General features: G+C 41.7%; 1 protein-coding gene across 6 annotated transcripts in view; it reads left to right on the forward strand.

The window, feature by feature from the left end:
* Window positions 1–23,381, forward strand: part of YEATS2 (YEATS domain containing 2) — a 113,039-nt gene that overhangs the window by 42,771 nt on the left and 46,887 nt on the right. For 4 of the 6 annotated variants that reach the window (XM_033211846.1, XM_033211847.1, XM_033211849.1 and 1 more), the window contains exons 9-15: window positions 6,094–6,138; window positions 11,051–11,231; window positions 13,125–13,367; window positions 15,605–15,766; window positions 17,956–18,059; window positions 20,580–20,687; window positions 21,483–21,665. In XM_033211846.1, the coding sequence (XP_033067737.1) occupies window positions 6,094–6,138; window positions 11,051–11,231; window positions 13,125–13,367; window positions 15,605–15,766; window positions 17,956–18,059; window positions 20,580–20,687; window positions 21,483–21,665 (1,026 nt within the window). The remainder of the gene's footprint in view (window positions 1–6,093; window positions 6,139–11,050; window positions 11,232–13,124; window positions 13,368–15,604; window positions 15,767–17,955; window positions 18,060–20,579; window positions 20,688–21,482; window positions 21,666–23,381) is intronic. The other 2 variants (XM_033211850.1, XM_033211851.1) reach the window with 1 other exon arrangement.

The raw sequence follows: 23,381 nt of genomic DNA on the forward strand, positions 1-23,381 counted from the left end.
TAAAAAAAGGAAAAGAAAAAGAAATAAATTTTGTAAGGCTATAGATGCCATAGATAGTGATTTCTCAGATGGATTTGGTCAAAGTAAATTGAAAGCCTTCTGGAAAGGACTAACCATTCTAGATGCCATTGAGAACATTTGTGATTCACGAGAGGAGGTCATAGTAGCAACATTAACAGGAGTTTGGAAGAAATTGATTCCAACCCTAGTGGATGACTTAAGTTCAAGACTTCAGTGGGGGAATTAGCTGCAGATATATGGTGGAAATAGCAAGAGTACAAGAATTAGAAGTAGAGCCTGAAGATGTGACTGAATTGCTGCAATTTTGTGATTAAGCTTTAATGCATGAGGATTTGCTTCTTATGGATAAGCAAAGTAAGTGGCTTCTTGAGATGGAATCCACTCCTGGTGATAATACTGTGAACACTGTTGAAATTAACAAAGGATTTAGAATATTGCATAAACTTACTTGATAAAGCAGCTGCAGGGTTTGAGAAGATTGACTCCAGTTTTGAAAGAACTTGTGGAAGGCCGGGCGCGGTGGCTCAAGCCTGTAATCCCAGCACTTTGGGAGGCCGAGACGGGCGGATCACGAGGTCAGCAGATCGAGACCATCCTGGCTAACACGGTGAAACCTCGTCTCTACTAAAAATACAAAAAACTAGCCGGGCGAGGTGGCGGGCGCCTGTAGTCCCAGCTACTCTGGAGGCTGAGGCAGGAGAATGGTGTAAACCCGGGAGGCGGAGCTTGCAGTGAGCTGAGATCTGGCCACTGCACTCTAGCCTGGGCGACAGAGCCAGACTCCGTCTCAAAAAAAAGAAAGAACTTGTGAATAAAACACTGTCAAACAGCATTGCATGCTATAGAGAAATCTTTCAGAAAAGGAAGAGTCAGTCGAGGTAGCAAACTTCATTGTTGTCATGTTTTAAGAAATTGCCATAGCCACCCAAACCTTCAGCAAACAGCCATCAACATCAAGGCAAGACCCTCCACCAACAAAAAGATTATAATTCACTAAAGGCTCAAGGTGATCATTAGCACTTTTTAGCAATAAAGTATTTTTAAATTAAGGTTTGTACGTTATTTTGTTAGACATAATGCTATTACATACTTAATAGACTACAGCATAGTATAAACATAACTTTTATAAGCACTGGGAAACAAATTCATTGTGACTTGCTTTATTGCAGTATTCACTTTATTGCAGTAGTCTAGAATTGAATCTGCAATGATCTCTGAGGTATGTTTGTATAAAACTGTATGTACATGAAGTCAACCACGATCTTTGAAAGGTAGAAAAAAAACCAAAAGAAATACACCAAAATGTTGAAGTAACTAAAATAATGACATTGTGGTCTATTTCTCATGCCCTGTTTTTGGTTTGTTTTCTCAAATATTTTTGCAATTTTATATAAATAAACGTTTATTTTTTATTTTTTTAAGACAGAGTCTCACTGTTGCACAGACTAGAGTGCAATGGCATGATCACGGGTCACTGCATCCTTGACCTCCCAGGCTCAGGTGGTCCTCTTATCTCAGCCTCCCAGGTAGCTGGGACCACAAGCGCATGCCACTACACCCAGTTAATTTTTTTATTTTTTGTGGAGATGGAGTTTTTTTCACTGTGTTGCCCAGCCTGGTCTCAAACTCTTGGGCTAAAACAGTCTACCCTCCTCAGCCTCCCAAAGTGCTGGCATTAGAGGCGTGAACCACCTTGCCCGGCCCGTATTTAATTTTTATAGTGGAAAGACCATTTCTTAGTGTTCCCTTAGACCCTTTTTATAGTATTACAATTTCATGTACATTTTCTCTACATGTGACATAGTCCTAATACTGTACATCTCCAAAGCACCCTTACTTTGTGGTTTATCACATTGTTCGCACTAATGGCTCCCAAAACTGGGCTAACCAAAGCTAAGTATATCTGTGGAATTCCTTTTTCATTCCCTTTCTTCTACACATTCACCTCTTTCAACCTTAAGGCATGCTGAAATTTCCCTTCCATCGGTGATAAGTGGGACTGCTTAACTTGAGGCTTAAGTTCTTTTCCAAAGATTATCGTAAGACCAGGTTGCCTTATGACCTCAGAGAAGCACTGAAACCAAGTGAAAGGGCACACAGCCATTTTATTAAGGGGCAGAGTACTGTTTTGTTACTTAGAGGAAGGTCTTAAAATAGTTCGCTTTCTTTTTTTTTTTTTTCGAAATGGAATCTCGGTCTGTTGCCCAGGCTAGAAGGCAGTGGTGCAATCTCAGCTCACTGCAACCTCCGCCTCCCAGGCTCAAGCGATTCTTCTGCCTCAGCCTCCCAATTAGCTGAGATTACAGGCGCCCGCCACCACGCACGGCTAATTTTTTAAATTTTATTTTTAGTAGAGATGGGGTTTCATCATGTTGGCTAGGCTGGTCTCAAACTCCTGACCTCAGTAGATCCACTCACCTCAGCCTCCCAAAGTGCTGGGATTACAGGCATGAGCCACTGCGCCTGTCCAGTTTTACTTTCTTTTAATCTTATTTTTAACACAGCACATACTACCTTATGTTGCACTGAGCTCAGACCTAGTCTCTAAACAAAAGGAATTCTTCACGTACTTCTCACATCTTGTATTGTACATATCACTTAGAGCTCTTGGTGAAAGATTATTTGAGACAGTGTTTTAAAATGACAGTAAAATGTTTCTTACCAGTTTTCTGGAAAACATCATTTTATTGTTTTGCTGTGTGTTGACCTTGAGACTCTCAACACCTGTGTTGTAGCCGTGTAATCCTTATTTGTACTGTAGTATTATTTTTCCTGTCATTTTTTAATTAACTCTTGGAGCCATCTTTGATTCTTCCCTCTTCTAAATATTTGTTCAGTTGCAGACTATTATTGTTTCTTCATAATCTCTTTTACATTCCGTCCTCCTCCCTTCCGACTATTCTTTTTTGTTTGTTTGTTTTTTGTTTTGAGACAGTCTCACTCTTGTCACCCAGGCTGGAGTACAGTGGCGCAATTTTGGCTCACTGCAACCTCTACCTTCTGGGCTTACCTTCTGATTCTCCTGCCTCAGCCTCCCAAGTAGCTGGGACTACAGGTGCACACCACCACGCCCAGCTAATTTTTGTGTTTTTAGTAGAGACAGGGTTTCACCATGTTGGTCAGGCTGGTCAAACTCTTGGCCTCCAGTCATCCATCTGCCTCTGACTCCCAAAGTGCTGGGATTACAGGCGTGAGCCACCGCTCCCTGGCCCCTGCCCACTATTCCTAGGCTATTATTCTGCTGTCTCCTGATAAGCTTTTAAAAATCCATCTCTTTTCTTCATAGGGCATCCTACACAACAGTATCTGATCCATCTGCTTAAAACCGCAGAACCTTTCTGCTATCCCTTTCGGGAAAACTTGATTGAATTCCTGTTCAAGTGCGAATGCCACTGCCTGCTCTCAGGGCTCATTTTGACTCGATTTACTTTCCCTAGATTGTCTCGCACAAATCCCCTGATGAACATTCTGCTCTAGCCTTGGCAGTCTATTCCTATCATAGAAATGCCTTGGGCCGTCTTTCCTTGGGTCTTTTTTAGTGCTCTTCCCCTCCTCAGATGCTTGTCTGAATTCTTTGCATTCAAGTTCCTATGTAGCTTTTCCTGGCTGTTAAAGCCTGAAGTGATCTTTGTATTCAGAAATTCTCAGTAAATAATGATGTGTATTTGATTCTGTAAATACTACATTAAATATTAAATACTAAATACTCTAAATGTTAGAGTTACATAAAATTTAAAGTTCTTAGAATGTGTGAAATTATTATGTCCTGCATTTCTGACAGGTAGTCATTTACTCTCTCCTTACCCATCACCCTAGAGCACAGCACTTCCCAAGCCAACACATTCATCCATTTAGTAAAACATTGACGGCCGGGCGCGGTGGCTCAAGCCTGTAATCCCAGCACTTTGGGAGGCCGAGACAGGCGGATCACGAGGTCAGGAGATCGAGACCATCCTGGCTAACACGGTGAAACCCCGTCTCTACTAAAAAATACAAAAAAAAAACTAGCCGGACGACGTGGTGGCGCCTGTAGTCCCAGCTACCCGGGAGGCTGAGGCAGGAGAATGGCGTGAACGCGGGAGGCGGAGCTTGCAGTGAGCTGAGATCCGGCCACAGCACTCCAGCCTGGGTGACAGAGCGAGACTCCGTCTCAAAAAAAAAAAAAAAAAAAAAACATTGACCCCATTTTTTGTCCTTTTGTCTTAGTGTTTCTTTTTTCTGTTTTTTTTTTTTGTTTATTTGTTTGTTTTTTTTAGACAGGATCTCGCTTTGTCACCCATGCTGAAGTGTGGTGGTGCAAACACGGTTCGCTGCAATCTCAACTTCCTGGACTCAACCAATCCTCCCACATCAGCCTTCTGAGTAGTTGGGACCACAGGCGTGCATCACCATGCCTGGCTAATTGTTTAATTATTTTTTGTTGAGATGAGGTCTTACCTTGTTGCCCAGGCTGTTTTTTTTTGTTTTTGTTTGTTTGTTTTTTGTAGATCTCCCTTTTTCACCCAGGCTGGTATTCAGTGGTGTGATCATGGCTCATTGCAGCCTCAACCTCCTGGGCTCAAGAGATCCTCCTGCCTCAGTCTCCTGAGTAGCTGAGACTACGGGAACCTGCCACCACGCCTGGCTAATTTTTGTATTTTTTGTAGAGACAGGCTTTCACCATGTTGTCCAGGCTGGTGTTAAACTCCTGGACTCAAACAATCAGCCCGCCTCAGTCTCCCAAAGTTCTGGGACGACAGAAGTGAGCCACAGAACCTGGCCTCAGGCTGTTGATTTTTGAAATAATATAGAATAAGGCGTTGTTTTTTAAGAACCCTAAAAATGTTTGATGATAGCCTTCGTATCTCCTGAAATCATTTCTACTCCAGGCAAAACCTGTTCCTGTTACATTTCTTGTATGCTTTGTTTTACAATTCCTCTTCTTGTATTGATAATAGTTCTGTCCTATCCAGTGTCCCTCTTAAAATTTGGTCCCAACAATGAAACATAAACCTGTGCAGATTACAGAGAGACTGTGTGCTCTGGAGACTATGAAAATGGTTGTAACCTAAAATTGCCTTTTATTTTTTTTAGCAGTCATACCATAGGCTAAGGTTTAAATGTTAAAACTCCAGACGTCTTCCATGGAACCACTGTTAATCCACCCTGTATTGCTTTTTGTCTTTTGAACTCTAAATCTCATAACTGAGTTGTCCTCTCATGTTGGCTGCTAAGAAACTCAACCAGATGTGACACCTACCTCTCATAAGCCTTTAAAACCTTGTATTTACTAACCTACCCTGGCTTCATTTTTTTCCTCTCTTTTTTTTCTACCCAATTTAATACTTTTCTGTATTAATCTTGTTGTATGTTTATATTGTTATCACAAGTTCTTTTTTTAGTGGTGGAATATAAATTTACAAATAAGAACTTAACCTTTTTCTGTGTTAATTGTAAACTCTTGTTTATATTATTAACATTCCCTCAATTTATATTCCTCTCTCGAAAAGCAAATCATGATGCCAGTATATTTGAAGTCATTAGCATTGCCTCTACTGCCTATATTTTCATTCTCTTTTTTTAAGTGCTTATTAAATATACTCCGAGTATATAATTGTGTCCAAGAATGTATGCATTTAAAACATGTATAGCCTGTCGTTTAAAATATCTGTACACAGTCTTTGTAAACCTCATCTGTGTGGCTACATGATATTTCAGAGATTGATGGTCCATGGTTTACTTACACATTCCTTTATTCTGGATTTTTATATTGTTTTTAGTTTGGTTATAGATAATGCTGCAGTAAACATCTTTTTGTGTAAAACTTCCTCCATTTTTACATTGTCCTTAGAATAGGTTTTTTAAAATGTATAATTTATGTTAAAAATATAGTAACTATATGTCTGAGGTTTTTATTGATTTTTTTTTTTACTCAGTTTTTTTATTGAAGTGGTGGATTTATATTTTACATTATGAAAGAGTTGATCCTATGGTGTGAAGACTTGCAAAAGAGCTGTAGGTAAGATTGTATCCTTTGATAATATGTAAGTAAGTGCAGTGAAATTTAACACTCTCCCTTTTGTCTTTCCACAGCTGGATAGAACTTATACTGGCTTGCAGACTCTTGGAGCAGAGACGGTAGGTTTTTTTCCCTACAGTATTATCTGGGAATGAGTAGGATGAAAGTTGATCTTCATTTTTGTTTGTTCATTTGTTTGTTTGTTTGTTTGTTTTGAGACGGTATCTTCGCTCTGTCACCCAGGCTGGAGTACAGTGGCATGATCTCGGCTCACTGCAACCTCTGCCTCCCAGGATCGAGTGATTCTCCTACCTCAGCCTCCTGAGTAGCTGGGACTACAGGCGCCCACCACCTCGCCCGGCTAGTTTTTTGTATTTTTTAGTAGAGACGGGATTTCACCATGTTGGCCAGGCTGGTCTCGAACTCCTGACCTCTGGTGATCTGCCCGCCTTGGCTTCCTAAAGTGCTGAGATTATAGGTGTGTGCCACTGCTTCTGGCTGATCTTCATTTTTAATTAGGGAAAAAATTAGTGTTAGTTTTTTTTGTTTTGTTTTGTTTTTTAAGTTTGTCTTTCTGTGTTAGTCCATTCTCACACTTATAAATAACTATCGAAGACTGGGTAATCTATGAAGAAAAAAGGTTTAATAGACTCATAGTTCCACAGGCTTACCAGGAAACATGTGGCTAGGGGGCTTCATGAAACTTACAATCATGGTGGAAGGGCAAAGGGGAAGCAAACACCTTCTCATGGCAGCAAGAGAGAGAGCGTGAAGGGGGATGTGCCACACACTTCAACCATCAGATCTCATGAGAACTCACTATCATGAGAACAGCACTGGGGAAATATGCCTCATGATTTGATCACCTCCCACCAGGCCCTTCCTCCAACATATGGGGATTACAGTTTGAGATGAGATTTGGGTGGGGGTGCAGCAAACCCTCCCCTCCTCTTCCCTTCCCTTTCCCCTTCCTCCTCCCCTTCTCCTCCCCTCCCCTTCCCCTCCTATTTTTTTGTTTTTTGAGAGGGAGTGATGCTCTGTTGCCCAGGCTGGAGTGCAGTGACGCGATCTCGGCTCACTGCAACCTCCGCCTCCCGGGTTCAAGCTATTCTCCTGCCTCAGCCTCCCAAGTAACTGGGACTACAGGCGCCCACCACCACGCCCAGCTAACTTTTGGTTTCATAGTATAGACGGTTTCACTGTGTTGGTCAGGCTGCTCTCGATCTGCTGACTGCCCTCGAACTGCCTGACCTCAGGTGATCCACCCACCTCAGCCTCCCAAAGTGCTGGGATTACAAGCGTGAGCCACCGCACCAAGCTTTCTCCTTTTCTCTTTTCTTTTCTTTCTTTCCTCTTCCTCTTCCCTGTCTCGTCTCGTCTCTTCTCTTCTCTTTTTTCCTTTTCTTTTTCTCTTCTCTTTTTTTTAGTTGAGACAGGGTCTCTGCTAGAGTACAGTAACATCATGACTAACTGCAACCTTGAATTCCTAGACTCCAGTCATTCTCCCACCTCAGCCTCCCAAATAGCTAGGACTGTACACCTGCACTACCAAGCCCAGCTAATTTTTACATTTTTTTATAGAGAGAGTGTCTTACTGTGTTCATAGGCTGGTCTAGAATTCCTGGCTTCAAGCAGTCCTCCCACCTCAGCATCCCAAAGCACTGGGATTACAGGCATGAGCCACTGCACCCAGCCTTGGTTCATATATTTTTAAAAAATTGTGGTTAAAAAACACATAACACAAAATTTACTGTCTTATCCATTTTTCAGTGTACGGTCTAGTGGCATTAAGGGCATTCACATTATTGTGCAGCCGTGACCATAGTCCATCTTTAGAATTGTTTTCATCTTGCAGAGCTGAAACTCTGTACCCATTAAACGATGACTACTCACTGCTCTCACCCCCCAGCACTGGCAACTGCTGCTCTGCTTTCTGTCTCTGTGAATCTGACTACTCTAGGGTACCTCATATAAGTGGAATCATATTGTATGTGTCTGTTTGGGATTGCCTTATTTCACTTTGCATAATGTCCTCAGATTTCATCCGTGTTGTAGCATGTGTCAGAATTTCCTTCCTTTTTTAAAATTTTTATTTATTTATTTATTTATTTATTTATTTATTATTTATTTATTTATGCTCTGTCACCCAGCCTGGAGTACATTCATGGCTCACTGCAGCTTTGAACTCCTGGGCTCAAGTAATCTGTCCTTAACCTGTCAGGTAGCTGGGACTACAGGCGTGTGCCACCATGGCCAGCTAATTTATTTACTTACTCGTTTATTTTTTGTAGAGACCGGGTCTCACTGTGTTGTCCAGGCTTGTCTTGAACTCCTGGGCTCAAGCCATCCTCCTGCCTTGGCTCCCGAAAATGTTGGGATTATAGGCATGAGCCATTGTGCCCAGCCCCTCTTCTTGTTTTAGGCTGCATGATATTGCATTGTATGTATAGACCACATTTTGTTTATCTATTCATCTGTTGACGGACACTTGGGTTGCTTCTATCTTTTAGCTGTTGTTAATAGTGCTACTATGAACGTAGGTGCACAGGTATCTATTCAAATCCTTGCTTTCAATTCTTTTGGGTATATACCCAGAAATGGAATTGGCTGGATCCTATGGTAATTCTATTTTTAGAGGAACCACTGCTATATTTTTCGTGGCGGCTGCACCATTTTACATTCCCACCAGCAGTGCACACGTATTCCAGTTTCTCCACGTCTTCACCAGCATTTGTTAATTTGTTTATATTTTAATTTATGGTAGTTATTCTAATGGTTGTGACGTGGTATCTTGTGGTTTTGATCTGTGTTTCTCTAATCATTAATGATGTTAAGGATCCCTTCATGTGCTTGGTGGCCATGTGTTTATCTTCTTTGGAGAAATGTCTATTCAAAGACGTTCAGAAAATGTCTTTGCCCTTTTTTTTTATTGAGATGGAGTCTCGCTCTGTCGCCCAGGCTGGAGTGCAGTGGTACAATCTCGGCTCACTGCAAGCTCCACCTCCCGGGTTCACGCCATTCTCCTGCCTCAGCCTCCCAAGTAGTTGGGACTACAGGCGCCCACCACCATGCCCAGCTAATTTTTTGTATTTTTATTGGAGACGGGGTTTTACTGTGTTAGCCAGGATGGTCTCGATCTCCTGACCTCGTGATTCGCCAGCCCCAGCCTCCCAAAAGTGCTGGGATTATAGGCGTGAGCCACTGCGCCCGGCCTCTGCCCATTTTTTAATTAGGTGGTTTGGTTTTTGTTGTTGCTGGGTCACAGGAGTTATTCATATATTCTGGATAGTAACCCCTTACCAGATAGATGATTTGCAAATATTTGCTTCCATTCCATGATATATTTTTGCCTTTTCACTCTGTTGATTGTGTCCTTTGATGCACAGGAGTTTTTAAGTTGATGTCCCATTTGTCTGTTTTTTCTTTTGTTGCCTGTGCTTTTGGTGTCATACCCAATAAACCATTACCAAATTCAGTGTCATGAAGCTTTTCCCTTATATTTTCTTCTAGGAGTTTTATTGTTTTAGCTTTTATGTTTCATTCTTTGATCCCTTTTGGGTTAATTTTGGTATATAGTGTAAGGTAAGGGTCTAATTGCATTCTTTGGCATGTGGATATCCAGTTTTTCTAGCACCATTTGCTGAAAATACTGTCTTTTCCCCCACTGCATGGTCTTGCGACCCTTGTCAGAGATCATTTGACCATATATGCGAGGATTTATTCTATTCCATTGGTCTGTATGTCTGTCTTTATGCCAGCGGCATACTGTTTTGATTACTATAGCTTTGTAATAAATTTTGAAATCAGGAGTCTGAGACCTCCAACTTTGTTCTTCACCTTCTCCCCCTTTTTTTGTTTTCATGATATAATATCAACAATAGCCATTTAATCAGAGTTCACTAATTAAATCTTACTCTGTCTAGAGAAATCTGCTATATTATATCAGAAGGTACTTACTGAGCACTGGTCCAGGTGCTGGGAATACAGAAATGAACACAGAAGCTTCTTCCTTCAAAGAGTCAAATTCTTAGCTGGGCATGATGGTGGGCACCTGTAGTCCCAGCTACTAGGGAGGCTGAGGCAGGAGAATAGCTTGAACCCGGGAGGTGGAGCTTGCAGTGAGCTGAGATGACACCACTGCACTCCAGCCTGGGCGACAGAGCGAGGCTCCGTCTCAAAAAAAAAAAAAATTTCCATGAAGTTCTACTGACATTTTCTAAAATGTGGCATTGAAAATGGGGAGGGTAGGCCGGGCGCGGTGGCTCAAGCCTGTAATCCCAGCACTTTGGGAGGCCGAGACGGGCGGATCACGAGGTCAGGAGATCGAGACCATCCTGGCTAACACGGTGAAACCCCGTCTCTACTAAAAAAATACAAAAATCTAGCCGGGCGAGGTGGCGGGCGCCTGTAGTCCCAGCTACTCCGGAGGTTGAGGCAGGAGAATGGCGTAAACCCGGGAGGCAGAGCTTGCAGTGAGCTGAGATCCAGCCACTGCACTCCAGCCCGGGCTACAGAGCGAGACTCCGTCTCAAAAAAAAAAAAAAAAAAAAAGAAAATGGGGAGGGTAGACAGTAAACACAGAAGCAAATAAAATTACTTCAGTTACAAATAAGTGCTGTGAAGATAAGAGTAGCTGGGGGATAAGGAAGTAGCTCGTGCTTGAGTGGTTAGGCATGGTCTCTCTGAGAAAGTGACTTCATTGAGACCTGCTGGTGAGAAAGGCAGCCATGCAAAGATTTGGAGCAATAGTGTTGTAAGGAGTAGCAACAGCAAAATCAAAAGGCCCCAATTTGTGATTTCACTGAGATTTGTATGTTAAACCAGATTAGATTTTCACTGAGGTATGTATCTGTTAAGCCAGATTAGATTACCTTCTAGAATAAATCCTTTAGTTGCTCAGATTGAAATTGCCTTTGAAGTGTGATTAGAAGTTATCTCTCACATCCCTGAGATCACATTCTTAGACAGGACTTGAGCTTTCTGTGACCTTGATGATGGACTCATGAGCCTGATTGTTGCCCAATTGTCTAGGTAGTAGATGTTGAACTCCATCGCCATTCTCTGGGAGAAGACTATATATATCCTCAGTCCTCGGAGTCTGATATCTCTGATGCCCCTCCATCTTTGCCTTTGACCATTCCAGCCCCAGTGAAAGCTTCTTCACCAATAAAGCAGTCACATGAGCCAGTACCCAATACCTCTGTGGAGAAAGGTAATACAGCAGTTTTCCTTGCATAGAGTTGTTCTGAGGCTTTCATTCCTTTCCCATTTACTGCTTTCGGAGACCTGTAGTATATGGAAAATAACTTTGCCATAAGCAGACCATGCTGCCTCTACTGCACAGTTCTGTTATGAAAGCCAAATCCCCACCCTTGTCACAAATATTTTTCCGGCTGGGCTCAGTGGTTCACACCTGTAATCCCAGCAATTTAGGAGGCCAAGGCGGGTGGATCACGAGGTCAGGAGATTAAGACTATCCTGAGTAACAGTGAAACCCCGTCTCTACTAAAAATACAAAAACTTAGCTGGGCGTGATGGCGGGCGCCTGTAGTCCCAGCTACTAGGGAGGCTGAGGCAGGAGAATGGCGTGAAGCCAGAAGGTGGAGCTTGCAGTGAGCTGAGATGAGACCACTGCGCTCCAGCCTGGGCGACAGAGTGAGACTCCGTCTCAAAAAAAAAAAAAAAAAAAATTTCCATGAAGTTCTACTGATATTTTCTAAAATATAAAAACCACTAAAAAACATTAGATTTTTAAATTTATTTTATTTTATTTTGAGATGGAGTCTTGCTCTGTCACCCAGCCTGGAGTGCAGTGGTGTGATCTCGCCTCACGGCAACTTCCATCTCCTGGATTCAAGCAATTCTCCTGCCTCAGCCTCCCTAGTAGCTAGGATTACAGGTACACATCACCGCGCTCGGCTAATTTTTGTATTTTTAGTAGAGATGGGTTTTCACCATGTTGGCCAGACTGGTCTCGAACTCATGACCTCAGGCGATCCACCCACCTTGTGCTCCCAACGTGCTGGGATTACAGGCATGACCCATCACGTCTGGCCTAAAACAGATTTTTATCACTTGATAATTCCTTCTAACGTATTACAGGAGGACTTTATAGTTCAGCTTCTGATTGTGTGAGCAAGAAACTTGAATATTAAATACCTGATTTTACTTAAAAAAAGATTCATCACCAACAGTGTATTTTGACCATGCCATTTTTAAATTTAACAAATATGTAAGTGTATACATACTTAAATGTTCCCATATATAGGCATAAAATATATAAAATTGATCTGAAATGTTTTATTTCTAAGCTTGTATTTTAAGCTTATATTTTAATGTGATGTTAGTATTATAAAATCTCAACTTTATTCCTCTTTAGATTTCAATTGCATCTTTTTTATGGGCATTTAATAAGATAGGAGAGGGGCTGGGCGTGGTGGCTCATGCCTTTAATTCCCAACCTTTTGGGAGGCTGAGACTGGCGGATCACTTGAGGTCAGGAACTCAAGACCAGCCTGCCCAACATGGTGAAACCCCGTCTCTACTAAAAATACAAAAATTAGCCAGACATGGTAGTGCATACCTGTAATCCCAGCTACTCAGGAAGCTGAGGGAGGCATGAGAATCGCTTGAACCTGGGAGGCAGAGGTAGCAGTGAGCGGAGATCACACCATTGCACTCTAGCCTGGGTGATGAGTGAAATGATGTCTCAAAAATAAATAAATAAATAAATAAATAAGTAAGATAGGAGGATATCCTTCATTAGATTTCGTGAATGCTTTCTTTTTAAGATTTTTTCCTTCTCTAAACAGTTTTTCAGTTTATATATTAAAAAATGGAGGAACATAAGGACTTGTGTTCTTTTTGTTATATATGGTTTATAGTTAATAATGTTTTCAAGTTTCTTTAAAAAAGCACTTTAAACATTATTCTAAGTATATATATTTTTCACCAAAAATATGAAGGGATAATTGATTGTATTTATTTTGCTACCAGTACATGGTTTAAAATGGGTGTTGAAATAGTGCATTTTTATTCTTTTTCCACAATGGTAAGGTTTTATTTCAAAGCGATTGATGACTTGCCATTTGCCTTTCATCTCAAGCAGGATTCCCAGCTGGCACTGAAGCTGAACGACACGCTCCATTTTATTCTTTGCCATCTTCATTGGAAAGAACACCCACCAAAATGACAACATCCCAGAAAGTTACCTTTTGTTCTCATGGCAATTCAGCTTTCCAGCCAATAGCATCAAGCTGCAAAATTGTGCCACAAAGTCAGGTTCCTAATCCTGAGTCACCTGGAAAGTCCTTCCAGCCCATCACCATGAGCTGCAAGATTGTGTCAGGTATGCAGATATGTGGAAGACTGTGTATGTGGAGTTGACTGGATGTTAAAATTGTTGGAACAACAAAACAAAATACCGTGGCTTTTTTTCTCTCAAGTTTTTCTAAGCAGTATTTCTTTAACAAAAGGAAGTCTATCGCTGTTGATGGGCAAAGCTGTCACAAGGCAAAAACAAAGGTCATTCATATGGAAATGAATGGAGGAAATAAACTCAAATGGTCAAATTTTTGTCTGCTAGAATCACCAGAGGTAAAATGTTTGCTAGCATATATGGTTGTAACTACGGTGTAGGAATCGTGTTTGGGGATTATATACATGGAAACCACAGTGACTAGTAATAGAAAAAATTTAGAGGCCTTTGGCGGGGAGTTAAGCTTTAAGGGTTAGAATTGGGTGGGAATTGAAATGCTTTATTCTCTCTGTAACCACATTAGAAAATTACTCATTCCTATTGTCAGTAGGTAGTTCTGAGTTGTCTTTTTCACTAAGGTTAGATTATTCTTTGTCTTGTGACAGTTTCACATTAAGTAAAATTTAGTAGGAATATATACATTATAGCTTTGATGTTCCACCTTAGAACAAAACATATTTGTTAAAAGGCAGTTGAAAATATCCAGGAAGTGTGAGGACTTCTGTACAATACTGAAATGAAGGGGGGAAAAGGGAATGTTTGCTGTTATAAGTACACAGCTAAGCAGAAATATGATCCAACTCTTTGAAATTGATGAGAGATAAATAGCTTCTAATTGGTAGGCAATTTTTTTTGCTTTTGTTTTTGTTTTTTTTGAGATGGAGTTTCACTCTTGTCACCCAGGCTGGAGTGCAGTGGCGCAATCTTGGCTCACTGCAACCTCCGCCTCTCGGGTTCAAACAATTCCCCTACCTCAGCCTCCTGAGTTGCTGGGACTACAGGCACACACCACGACTCCTGGCTAATTTTGTATTTTTAGTAGAGATGGGGTTTCACCATATTGGCCAGTCTGGTCTTGAACTCCTGACCTCAGTGGATCCACCCACCTCGGCCTCCCAAAGTGCTGGGATTACAGGTGGGAGCCACTGCTCCCTGCCATTGGTAGGTAATCTTACCTACCAGGTAGGAAAATTTTGGAATTTGCTACTTCAGAGGTAGAATAGGCCAAACATATAAATTCATTTGAAGTTTAGAGAAGTTCATGGATGACAAAGTTTGATCAATAAAAGACAGTAGAGGATGTTTAACTGTCAGTAACTTTTGAGAGTATTTTGCGGGAACACAAATCTGTCTGGATTATGACTGTGACATAGTATTGACAAAGACTTTTGCTCTGGGTAGGTGAATTTCATATTTTCCTATTCAAAACAAGACACAGGTTTCTTAAATCTAGCTGTTTACTTACTAATGTCCTTCCTTCCTTCCTTCCTTCCTTCCTTCCTTCCTCCTTCCTTCCTTCCTTCTTCCTTCCTTCCTTCCTCCTCCCTCCCTCCCTCCCTCTTCTCTTTCTTTCCTCTTTCTTTCTTGTTGCCCAGGCTGGAGGGCAATGGTGCGATTTCGCCTCACTGTAACCTCCGCCACCCGGGTTCAAGGGATTCTCCTGCCTCAACCTCCCGAGTAGCTGGGATTACTGGCATGCGCTACCACACACAGCTAATTTTGTATTTTTAGTAGAGACAGTGTTTCTCCATGTTGGTCAAGCTGGTCTTGGACTCACAACCTTAGGTGATCCACCCACCTCGGCCTCCCAAAGTGCTGGGATTACTGGCATGAACCACCGCGCCTGGCACTTACTAATTTTCTCCCTAATTTTAGTGTCTTCGAGTATAACCAGTACTATAACAGCCTGCCTGTGGTGTTAAAAGATTTATCATATCAAGATTCAGCAGTTAAAAAAAGATACAGCAGTTTTGCACTGCTGTGTAAAGCACTGCTTTCTCAACTGTAACGTACATACCAGGAGATCTTGTTGAAGTGCAGATTTATGTTCAGTCGGTCAAGGATGGGACCATAAAATCTGTTTCTTACAGTTTCCTCAGTGATGCTGATGCTGTTGGTCCAAGGATAAGGATGCAGAGCATGAAGCATACATCCTCTGCCTCCCCTATACCCCTGTTGCTGCTCAGTACCGGGAGCATGCAGTTCCATTTTATTTTCCCAATGTGTTACCTTTGTCGTGGTGGCACTGACCTTCTTCCTTGTCCGCGACATCTTACATGGGTTGAATATGTGTATTTTGTTTCTGTTCTCCCCTTTTCATTAATAAGGTTCCCCAATATCAACTCCAAGCCCATCACCATTGCCTCGAACCCCGACTTCCACTCCAGTTCACGTGAAGCAAGGCACTGCCGGCTCTGTTATTAATAATCCTTATGTTATCATGGACAAGCAGCCGGGACAGATGATTGGAGCCAGCACTCCCAGTACAGGTGTGTATGCGATCAATATTTGTACAATCCAAAGGGTTTGATCTTTTATTAAAAACGTAATCCTGCCGTTACTTGGTAGCCATGTAATTGGAGAATGAAATCTCCCATAAACGAGAAGAGAATACATAAAAGGAAAGCCAATACTGTTCCTCTGAGGGGAGATTTACTTTGTAAAAGTTGCATTTTTTAGAATTTATTTGAGTTTTCTTTTAATTTCTAAAAATTCAAAATAAGCCGTAATTAATGTTCTTAAAAGAACAGTTGATTTTGTTTTCATTTGGAAGACTTACTTTTTCGGGGACTGTAAGCAATGTGGTTACTACTGCTTCCAAAGAAGCTTTTGCTAACCTTGTGGGCCACATACATTTCTCCCCAGTCAAATAAAAAAGTGGTATTATTTTCTTCAGAGAAGACCCATTCTGGTTGTGGGAGGAGAAATTGAAACCTTCAGTTTTAAAGAGAACACTAATAGGAAGAAGTCATCCTTGGATTCACCATGTTCCTCACTATAATCCCATGCAACTGTATCATGCTTTTTAGGTTTTTTTGAAATGCTTTCCCTAACGTTATTTTATTTATTCCCTTCAGGTAGCCTGTATTTATTATTAATTAATTAATTAATTTATTTATTTATTGAGACAGACTTGGTCTTTCACTCAGGCTGGAGTGCAGTGGTGTGATCTCGGCTCACTGCAGCCTCCACCTCCCGGGTTCAAGCGATTCTTCTGCCTCAGCCTCCCATGTAGCTGGAGTTACAGGCGTGTGCCACAACGCCCAGCTAATTTTTGTATTTTTAGTAGAGACACCATGTTGGCCAGGCTAGTGTCAAACTCCAGTCCACCCGCCTCAGCCTCCCAGAGTGCTGGATTTACAGGCGTGAGCCACCGCGCCTGGCCCCGTTCAACCTGTATTTAAACACAAGCTCCTAACTATAAACTTCCCTGTAGCTTTCACTTCTAATTAAGAGAAGTAGAAGACAAATGAAATAAAAGGGACAATTATAAGATAATGAGACTGATTTTTTTGTTGTTGTTTGTTTAACCTATTGGATTTAACACATGAATGTATGTTGGGCTTTTCCAAGCAGTTTTTGTTTTTGGAAAGGCTAAACTTTAATAATGATTATAACTGTGGAATGCCCTTAAAAATTACTGTGTTCAAGGCTTACCCAGTATCTTTTGAACGTACTTAGGGATGCCAAATAGGTGTTATTTCATGACATTTGGTTTTAGGAATCAGCCAGAAGTCTTTGGAGGCAAGTTTGGTAAGTGGAGTAAATGATTAAATACTATTTGGAGTCTTGACTTGTTGACTATAGATAATATGACTAAATTTTTTTTGGACCCTAAAGGCAGTTGTACAAATGGAATATAAAATGTTTAATGTTGGCCAGGCGCGGTGGCTCATGCCCATAATCCCAGCACTTTGGGAGGCCAAGGTGGGCAGATCACCTGAGGTCAGGAGTTCGAGACTAGCCTGGCCAACATAGCAAAACCCGTCTCTACTAAAAATACAAAAATTAGCCGGGTGTGGTGGTGTGCACCTGTCATCCCAGCTACTGGGGAGGCTGCGGTGGGAGAATCACTTGAACCCGGTAGGTAAAGGTTGCAGTGAGCCAAGATCAGGCCATTGCACTCCAACCCAGGTGACAGAGCGAGACTCCGTCGCATGAAAAAAAAAAAATAAATAATAATAATATTGGCAGCATTTTGGAATAGGCGTAACTTTCTGGTGAAACTACTTTGAAGGAGCTAGCAGAATGCATGTATTCTGGCACATTTGTTAAACAGTATCATTATGTTATAGTATCTTTCATTGTATAAGGAGTAGAGCATAGAAATAGAATACTTTATAGTGTCTTTTATTGTATAAGGAGTAGAATATACAAGAATATGCTACTCTTTATTGTACAAGGAGTAGTCTAAAACAAGTGACTTTACTACTTATTCTTCTGCATGTCCTTACCAGCTTCTTACCTTCTTCAGGTTGAGCATGAGATCAGCTTCATGGGGATGGGTCCTTAAGGGTTTTTTTCCATACTAGTTTCAGCCTTAACAATGACTTTTCAACCCTTAAAAATGAAAAATAAATCGTGGGAAAGAGGGGAGGATGGTGGAAATGCTTTAAAATTACATTTTGTAAATTTTACTTTGTTTATATTTTACTTTTAATTGTGCCTTGCTTCTCAGGAAGTCCTACAAACAAGATCTCCACGGCTTCTCAGGTCTCCCAAGGAACAGGTTCCCCTGTTCCTAAAATTCATGGAAGTAGTTTTGTAACATCTACTGTCAAGGTAACGTTCTTACAGCGTTATTACACTTTGCCAGCTTCTTTTTCTTTTCATTTTAAAAAAATAATTTTTCAAATGGAGATGGGGGCTCCCTGTATTAACCAAGCTATATTGAACTCCTGGCCTCAAGAGATCTCCCACCTCGCCTACCAAGGTACTGCAGTTGCAGGAATGAGCTGCACTCAGCCACTTTGCTGGTTTCTGAACATAGTATGTTCAGCCTCAGCAAGAATGTGTCAGTTGATGATGCAAGTTTCATAAAATGGAATCTTCAAGCTGTTAGGTGTCTAGACTTTACTACCTCCAGACTTGACTAACTTACTTGGATCTACTGCAGACTTTACTCCCTCACTCGGATCTTTTCATAGTGTCAAAAATGCTTCACGGCACCTGTGTCAAATAGTCACCCAGTATCAATTTGAAAACTTACTATGATAAGATTATTCGTTTTCTTATTTATTTGAATAGTTTGTTAAAAATATTTCCTTATAAAAATATTCATCTGACCTCTTCCCTTTTGGACACCTCTTTCTCTTGCAACAGAGCTGCTGTCCTCTCCCCTTTCTTTTGCTTCTTAAACTTTCCACTCCTTAACCCATAAAAAAAAAAATTAAAAATATAAAAACATTCATCTGACAGCACATTCCTATCTTTTCTGTATTTGCACCACCAAGAAGTAAATATACAAATGGCTCCCAACTTACAGTGGTCCAACTTACAACGTTTTGACTTTACCTTAGTGCAAAAGCAATATGCATTTAGTGAGCCCTCAGCTTACGCTGGGGTTATATACAGATAAACCCACCATATGGTGAAAATGTGGGAAGTCAAAAATGCACTTTTGGCCTATGATGTTTTCCCCTTATGATGGGTTTATCCAGACATAACCCCATCCTAAGTTGGGACGCATCAGTGTTTCCTTTTCCATGTGTTAACCTTTTACCTCCACAGAGTCTCTCCCCTGCTCCCCTCTTTCTGGGTAAGCAATCCTTTAAAATTTACAACTCCAAATATGATCTGACCTGTTCCAGTCAAATGACTGGTGCCTGACACAGCATTTCTTTGATTTAGACGCTAATGATGATACTGAATGATTTTCTGCTCCAAGGCGAGGCTGTTCTCTAAATTCTGTGCAGTGTGTTGGCACTGTTATATGAATGTCTGAATTATAGTAATCTTGAAAGTCTTAACCCTACTGGTTTAATTTTTATTGTTTCTTAGTGATCATTTTACTCTACAGCCTTCAAGAAGTGTTCTTTGTTTCTGAATTTTGACAGATTGCCTCTGAGATTTGCATTTTATGTTTGAGAATTAAAGAGAAACTACGGGGCCGGGCGCGGTGGCTCAAGCCTGTAATCCCAGCACTTTGGGAGGCCGAGACGGGCGGATCACGAGGTCAGGAGATCGAGACCATCCTGGCTAACACGGTGAAACCCCGTCTCTACTAAAAATACAAAAACTAGCCGGGCGACGAGGCGGGCGCCTGTAGTCCCAGCTACTGGGGAGGCTGAGGCAGGAGAATGGCGTAAACCCGGGAGGCGGAGCTTGCAGTGAGCTGAGATCCGGCCACTGCACTCCAGCCTGGGCGACAGAGCGAGACTCCGCCTCAAAAAAAAAAAAAAAAAAAAAAAAAAGAGAGAAACTACGGAAGTTTTGAATGTCGACTTTTGTTGTCTTTGCCTGTGCCAAATTATTCAAGTTTTTTTTGTTTTTTAAGTTTTTATTGAAAAATTTTCCTTTGTATTCTAGGTGTTCATTGAGTAAATTTTACAAATCAATTGAGAGTACTATTAAAAGAGAGTATTTACTAAAACATTGCAGCTGCCCGCTTCTTTATTTATTTAGTACCTAGGCTCCAGGGATATAAAATAAACTAAATACAGTCCCTGTCCTTTAATGGTTTACCAACTATCAGGGAAGACCAATAAAGTCAACCAGATATTAGGGGTAGTAAGTTAGAAGTCTTTCCAGCATACAGCAGGACACAGATAAGTAGCTTGTTTCCATGTTACAGCTTTTCTTTGCATTTGGTTTCTAAAGCAATGTTAAAATGCAGGTGTAGAGGCTTGGAAGACCCCAGGGAGTCTTTTGTTTCTTTTCTTTTTTTTTTTTTTTTTATTGAGGTGGAGTTTTGCTCTTGTTGCCCAGGCTAGAGTGCAGTGGCATGATCTCAGCTCACCACAACCTCCGCCTCCCGGGTTCATGCGATTCTCCTACGTCAGCCTTCCGAGTAGCTGGGACTACAGGCATGCGCCACCACACCCAGCTAATTTTTGTATTTTTAGTAGAGACGGAGTTTCTCCATGTTGGTCAGGCTAGTTTCGAACTCCCAACCTCAGGTGATCCACCTACCTCAGCCTCCCAAAGTTCTGGGAATACAGGCGTGAGCCACCGCACCCAGCCAGTCTTTTGTTTCTTTATATTGCTAGAGAATGTCACAGGTTTGTATTAAATACAAGTGACTAGATGATCTGAAATCACCCATTTATCCTGATTGTAAAATATGTATTTTTACACATGCAGCAGGAGGATTCTTTGTTTGCATCTATGCCACCTCTTTGCCCAATTGGGAGTCACCCTAAGGTTCAAAGCCCCAAACCTATAACAGGAGGACTTGGAGCTTTCACAAAAGTAAGTATGTATTAGGACATTATCCCAGAAGTCATAGTACTTTTTGTGGCATGTTGGAGTTGATTGACACCACCCCTACAACATGTTACTTTTTTTTTTTGAGACAGAGTCTCACTTTGTCACCCAGGCTGGAGTGCAGTGACACCGCGTCAGCTCACTGCAACCTCCACCTCCTGGGTTCAAGCGATTCTTCTGCCTCAGCCTCCCGAGCAGCTGGGATTACAGGGACGCGCCACCACGCCTTGCTAATTTTGTATTTTTAGTGGAGACGGGATTTCACCATGTTGGTCAGGCTGGTCTCGAACTCCCAAGCTTGTGATCCTCCCACCTCGGACTCCCAAAGTGCTGGGATTACAGGCATGAGCCACCTCGCCTGGCCTATCAACATGTTACTTGTTAGTAGGTCTCAGCTTCTCATTCTGAGATGTGCTTCTAGGTATTTAATGATGTCCTCAGGGCAGCCCTTGGAGTCCAGCAAGATGGGAGTTCATGGAGCACAAACAGTGTGTGTGTGTTTCTCTCTGCTGTCATTTGCCACAGTCTCTAAAACAAGTAACTGTGTTATTACAGGAGCACAGAATCAAGTTCAGATCCTACTATTGGTCCCTTTAATAGCTGGTATGGACTGTGTTTAAGTAGTATGTATATTTACCCTTCTGGTGGAGTCATTCTTTACAGATCAGGTTTCATCAATTCATTAATCCCTGCAAACAGAAAAGATTCAGATATTAGCAGCTTTATAAAATGGGATGTTTATGGATGTTTATTCGGTGTCATTATCATGTTTGTTGCAAGGTAATCATCAAACAGGAACCTGGTGAAGCACCTCACGTGCCCGCAACAGGAGCTGCCAGCCAGTCACCACTCCCGCAGTATGTGACTGTGAAAGGGGGTCACATGATAGCTGTGTCCCCTCAGAAACAGGTCATAACTACTGGAGAAGGGATTGCCCAGTCAACAAAGGTTCAGCCCTCCAAGGTTTGTGTTGGGTAGAGGTGGGAAAGTTCACATGTAAATGATGATGTTTGCCTAAATAATCGACAGGTGCTGAAAAGATTCAGGGTGTCAGGGTTGCTGATCCCATAAGAACCTGTGGGTGAAAGCCCAGCTGGAAAAACAAGTCCATTGGTGTGAAACTCTTCTACGCCTGTAGTAATCATTGGCAAGAGCCGGGTTTTGTATTACAAAGGATCCAGGAATGGTCCAAGAGGCAGGGGAACACTGCTGTCTCTGGCAGTGAAGGCAACTGACTCATGGACACAACTTTCTACTTGATTCATCTCTAAAAGGGATCCGCTGTTGACTTGTTTATTTCTGATAGGAGAATGCTGTAGTTTATACCTCTGATGTTCGGGCTGTTATCTATTTAATGATTCTTAGCTTTTTGTAGAGTTCATTTTTTTTTTATAATTTGGAGGTACGGGGGAATTAATGTATTGAGAGAATTTTAAAATAGCACATAGAGGCCGGGCATGGTCACTCATGCCTATAATCCCAGCACTTTGGGAGGACGAGGCAGGCAGATTGCCTGAGGTTGGGAGTTTGAGACCAGCCTGACCAACACGGAGAAACCCTATCTCTACTAAAAATACAAAATTAGCTGGGCATGGTGGCCTGTGCCTGTAATCCCAGCTGCTGAGGAGGCTGAAGCAGGAGAATCACTTGAACCTGGGAGACAGAGGTTGTGGTGGGCCAAGATCACACCACCGCACTCCAACCTGGGTGACAGCGAGACTCCGTCTCAAAAAAATAAAAAATAAAAAAATGAAATAGCACATAGAGCCGTGTTTTCCTGAATCACTTGGAAATGTAGCCATGCATCACCTAATCATCATTCTGAGGTACATTCTGAGACATGTGTCATTAGGTGATTTTGTTGTGTGAACATCACAGTGTACTTAAATGTAGATAGAACAGCTAACTGTACACCTAGGCTGTATGGTGTAGCCTGTTGCTCGTAGGCTGTAAACCTGTTCGGCATGTTACTATTGAATACTGTAGGAAGTTGTAATAGGACAATAAGTATCTGTGGATCTCAACATATCTAACAAAGAAAAGGTACTGTAAAAATACACTGTTAACAATCTTATGGGACCACTATTATATAGGCAGTCTGTCATTGACTAAAACATCCTCAGTGTGGTTGATGACTATGGAATCAATATTGAGTGCTTTTGTATGCTTTGCTTGTATTTATACATTATCTGTAATCCACACACAACCCTGGAGGGTGGGTTTTTCACCCCTGTTTTACAAATGAGGAAACTGTGGCTCGGAGGTTAAACAGCTTCCTTGGAGCATTACAGCTAATAAATGACAAAGTGTTTAAACTCAGGCCTGCTAACTCCAAGCTCCCCATTCCAGAACTAATGAAAAGTGGTTGTCTCTAACCTTGGTATGCTTTTAGAATATCGGGGTTAAATTATCTCACCCTTTAGCGGGTATACTCTAAAGCTGTTAAGATATGGGCTGGGTGTGGTGGCTCACACGTGTGAGCCACCCAACACTTTGGGAGTCTGAGGTGGGCGGATCACTTGAGGTCAGGAGTTTGAGACCAGCCTGTCCAATGTGGTGAAACCCCGTCTCTACTAAAAATACAAAAGCCGAGTGTGGTGGGTGGCGTGCACCTGTAATCCCAGCTACTTGAGGCCGGGTGCATTGGCTCAAGCCTGTAATCCCAGCACTTTGGGAGGC

This window comes from Trachypithecus francoisi, unplaced genomic scaffold (genome assembly GCF_009764315.1).
Source record: "Trachypithecus francoisi isolate TF-2019V2 unplaced genomic scaffold, Tfra_2.0 Lachesis_group0, whole genome shotgun sequence".
Classification (NCBI taxonomy): Eukaryota; Metazoa; Chordata; class Mammalia; order Primates; family Cercopithecidae; genus Trachypithecus; species Trachypithecus francoisi.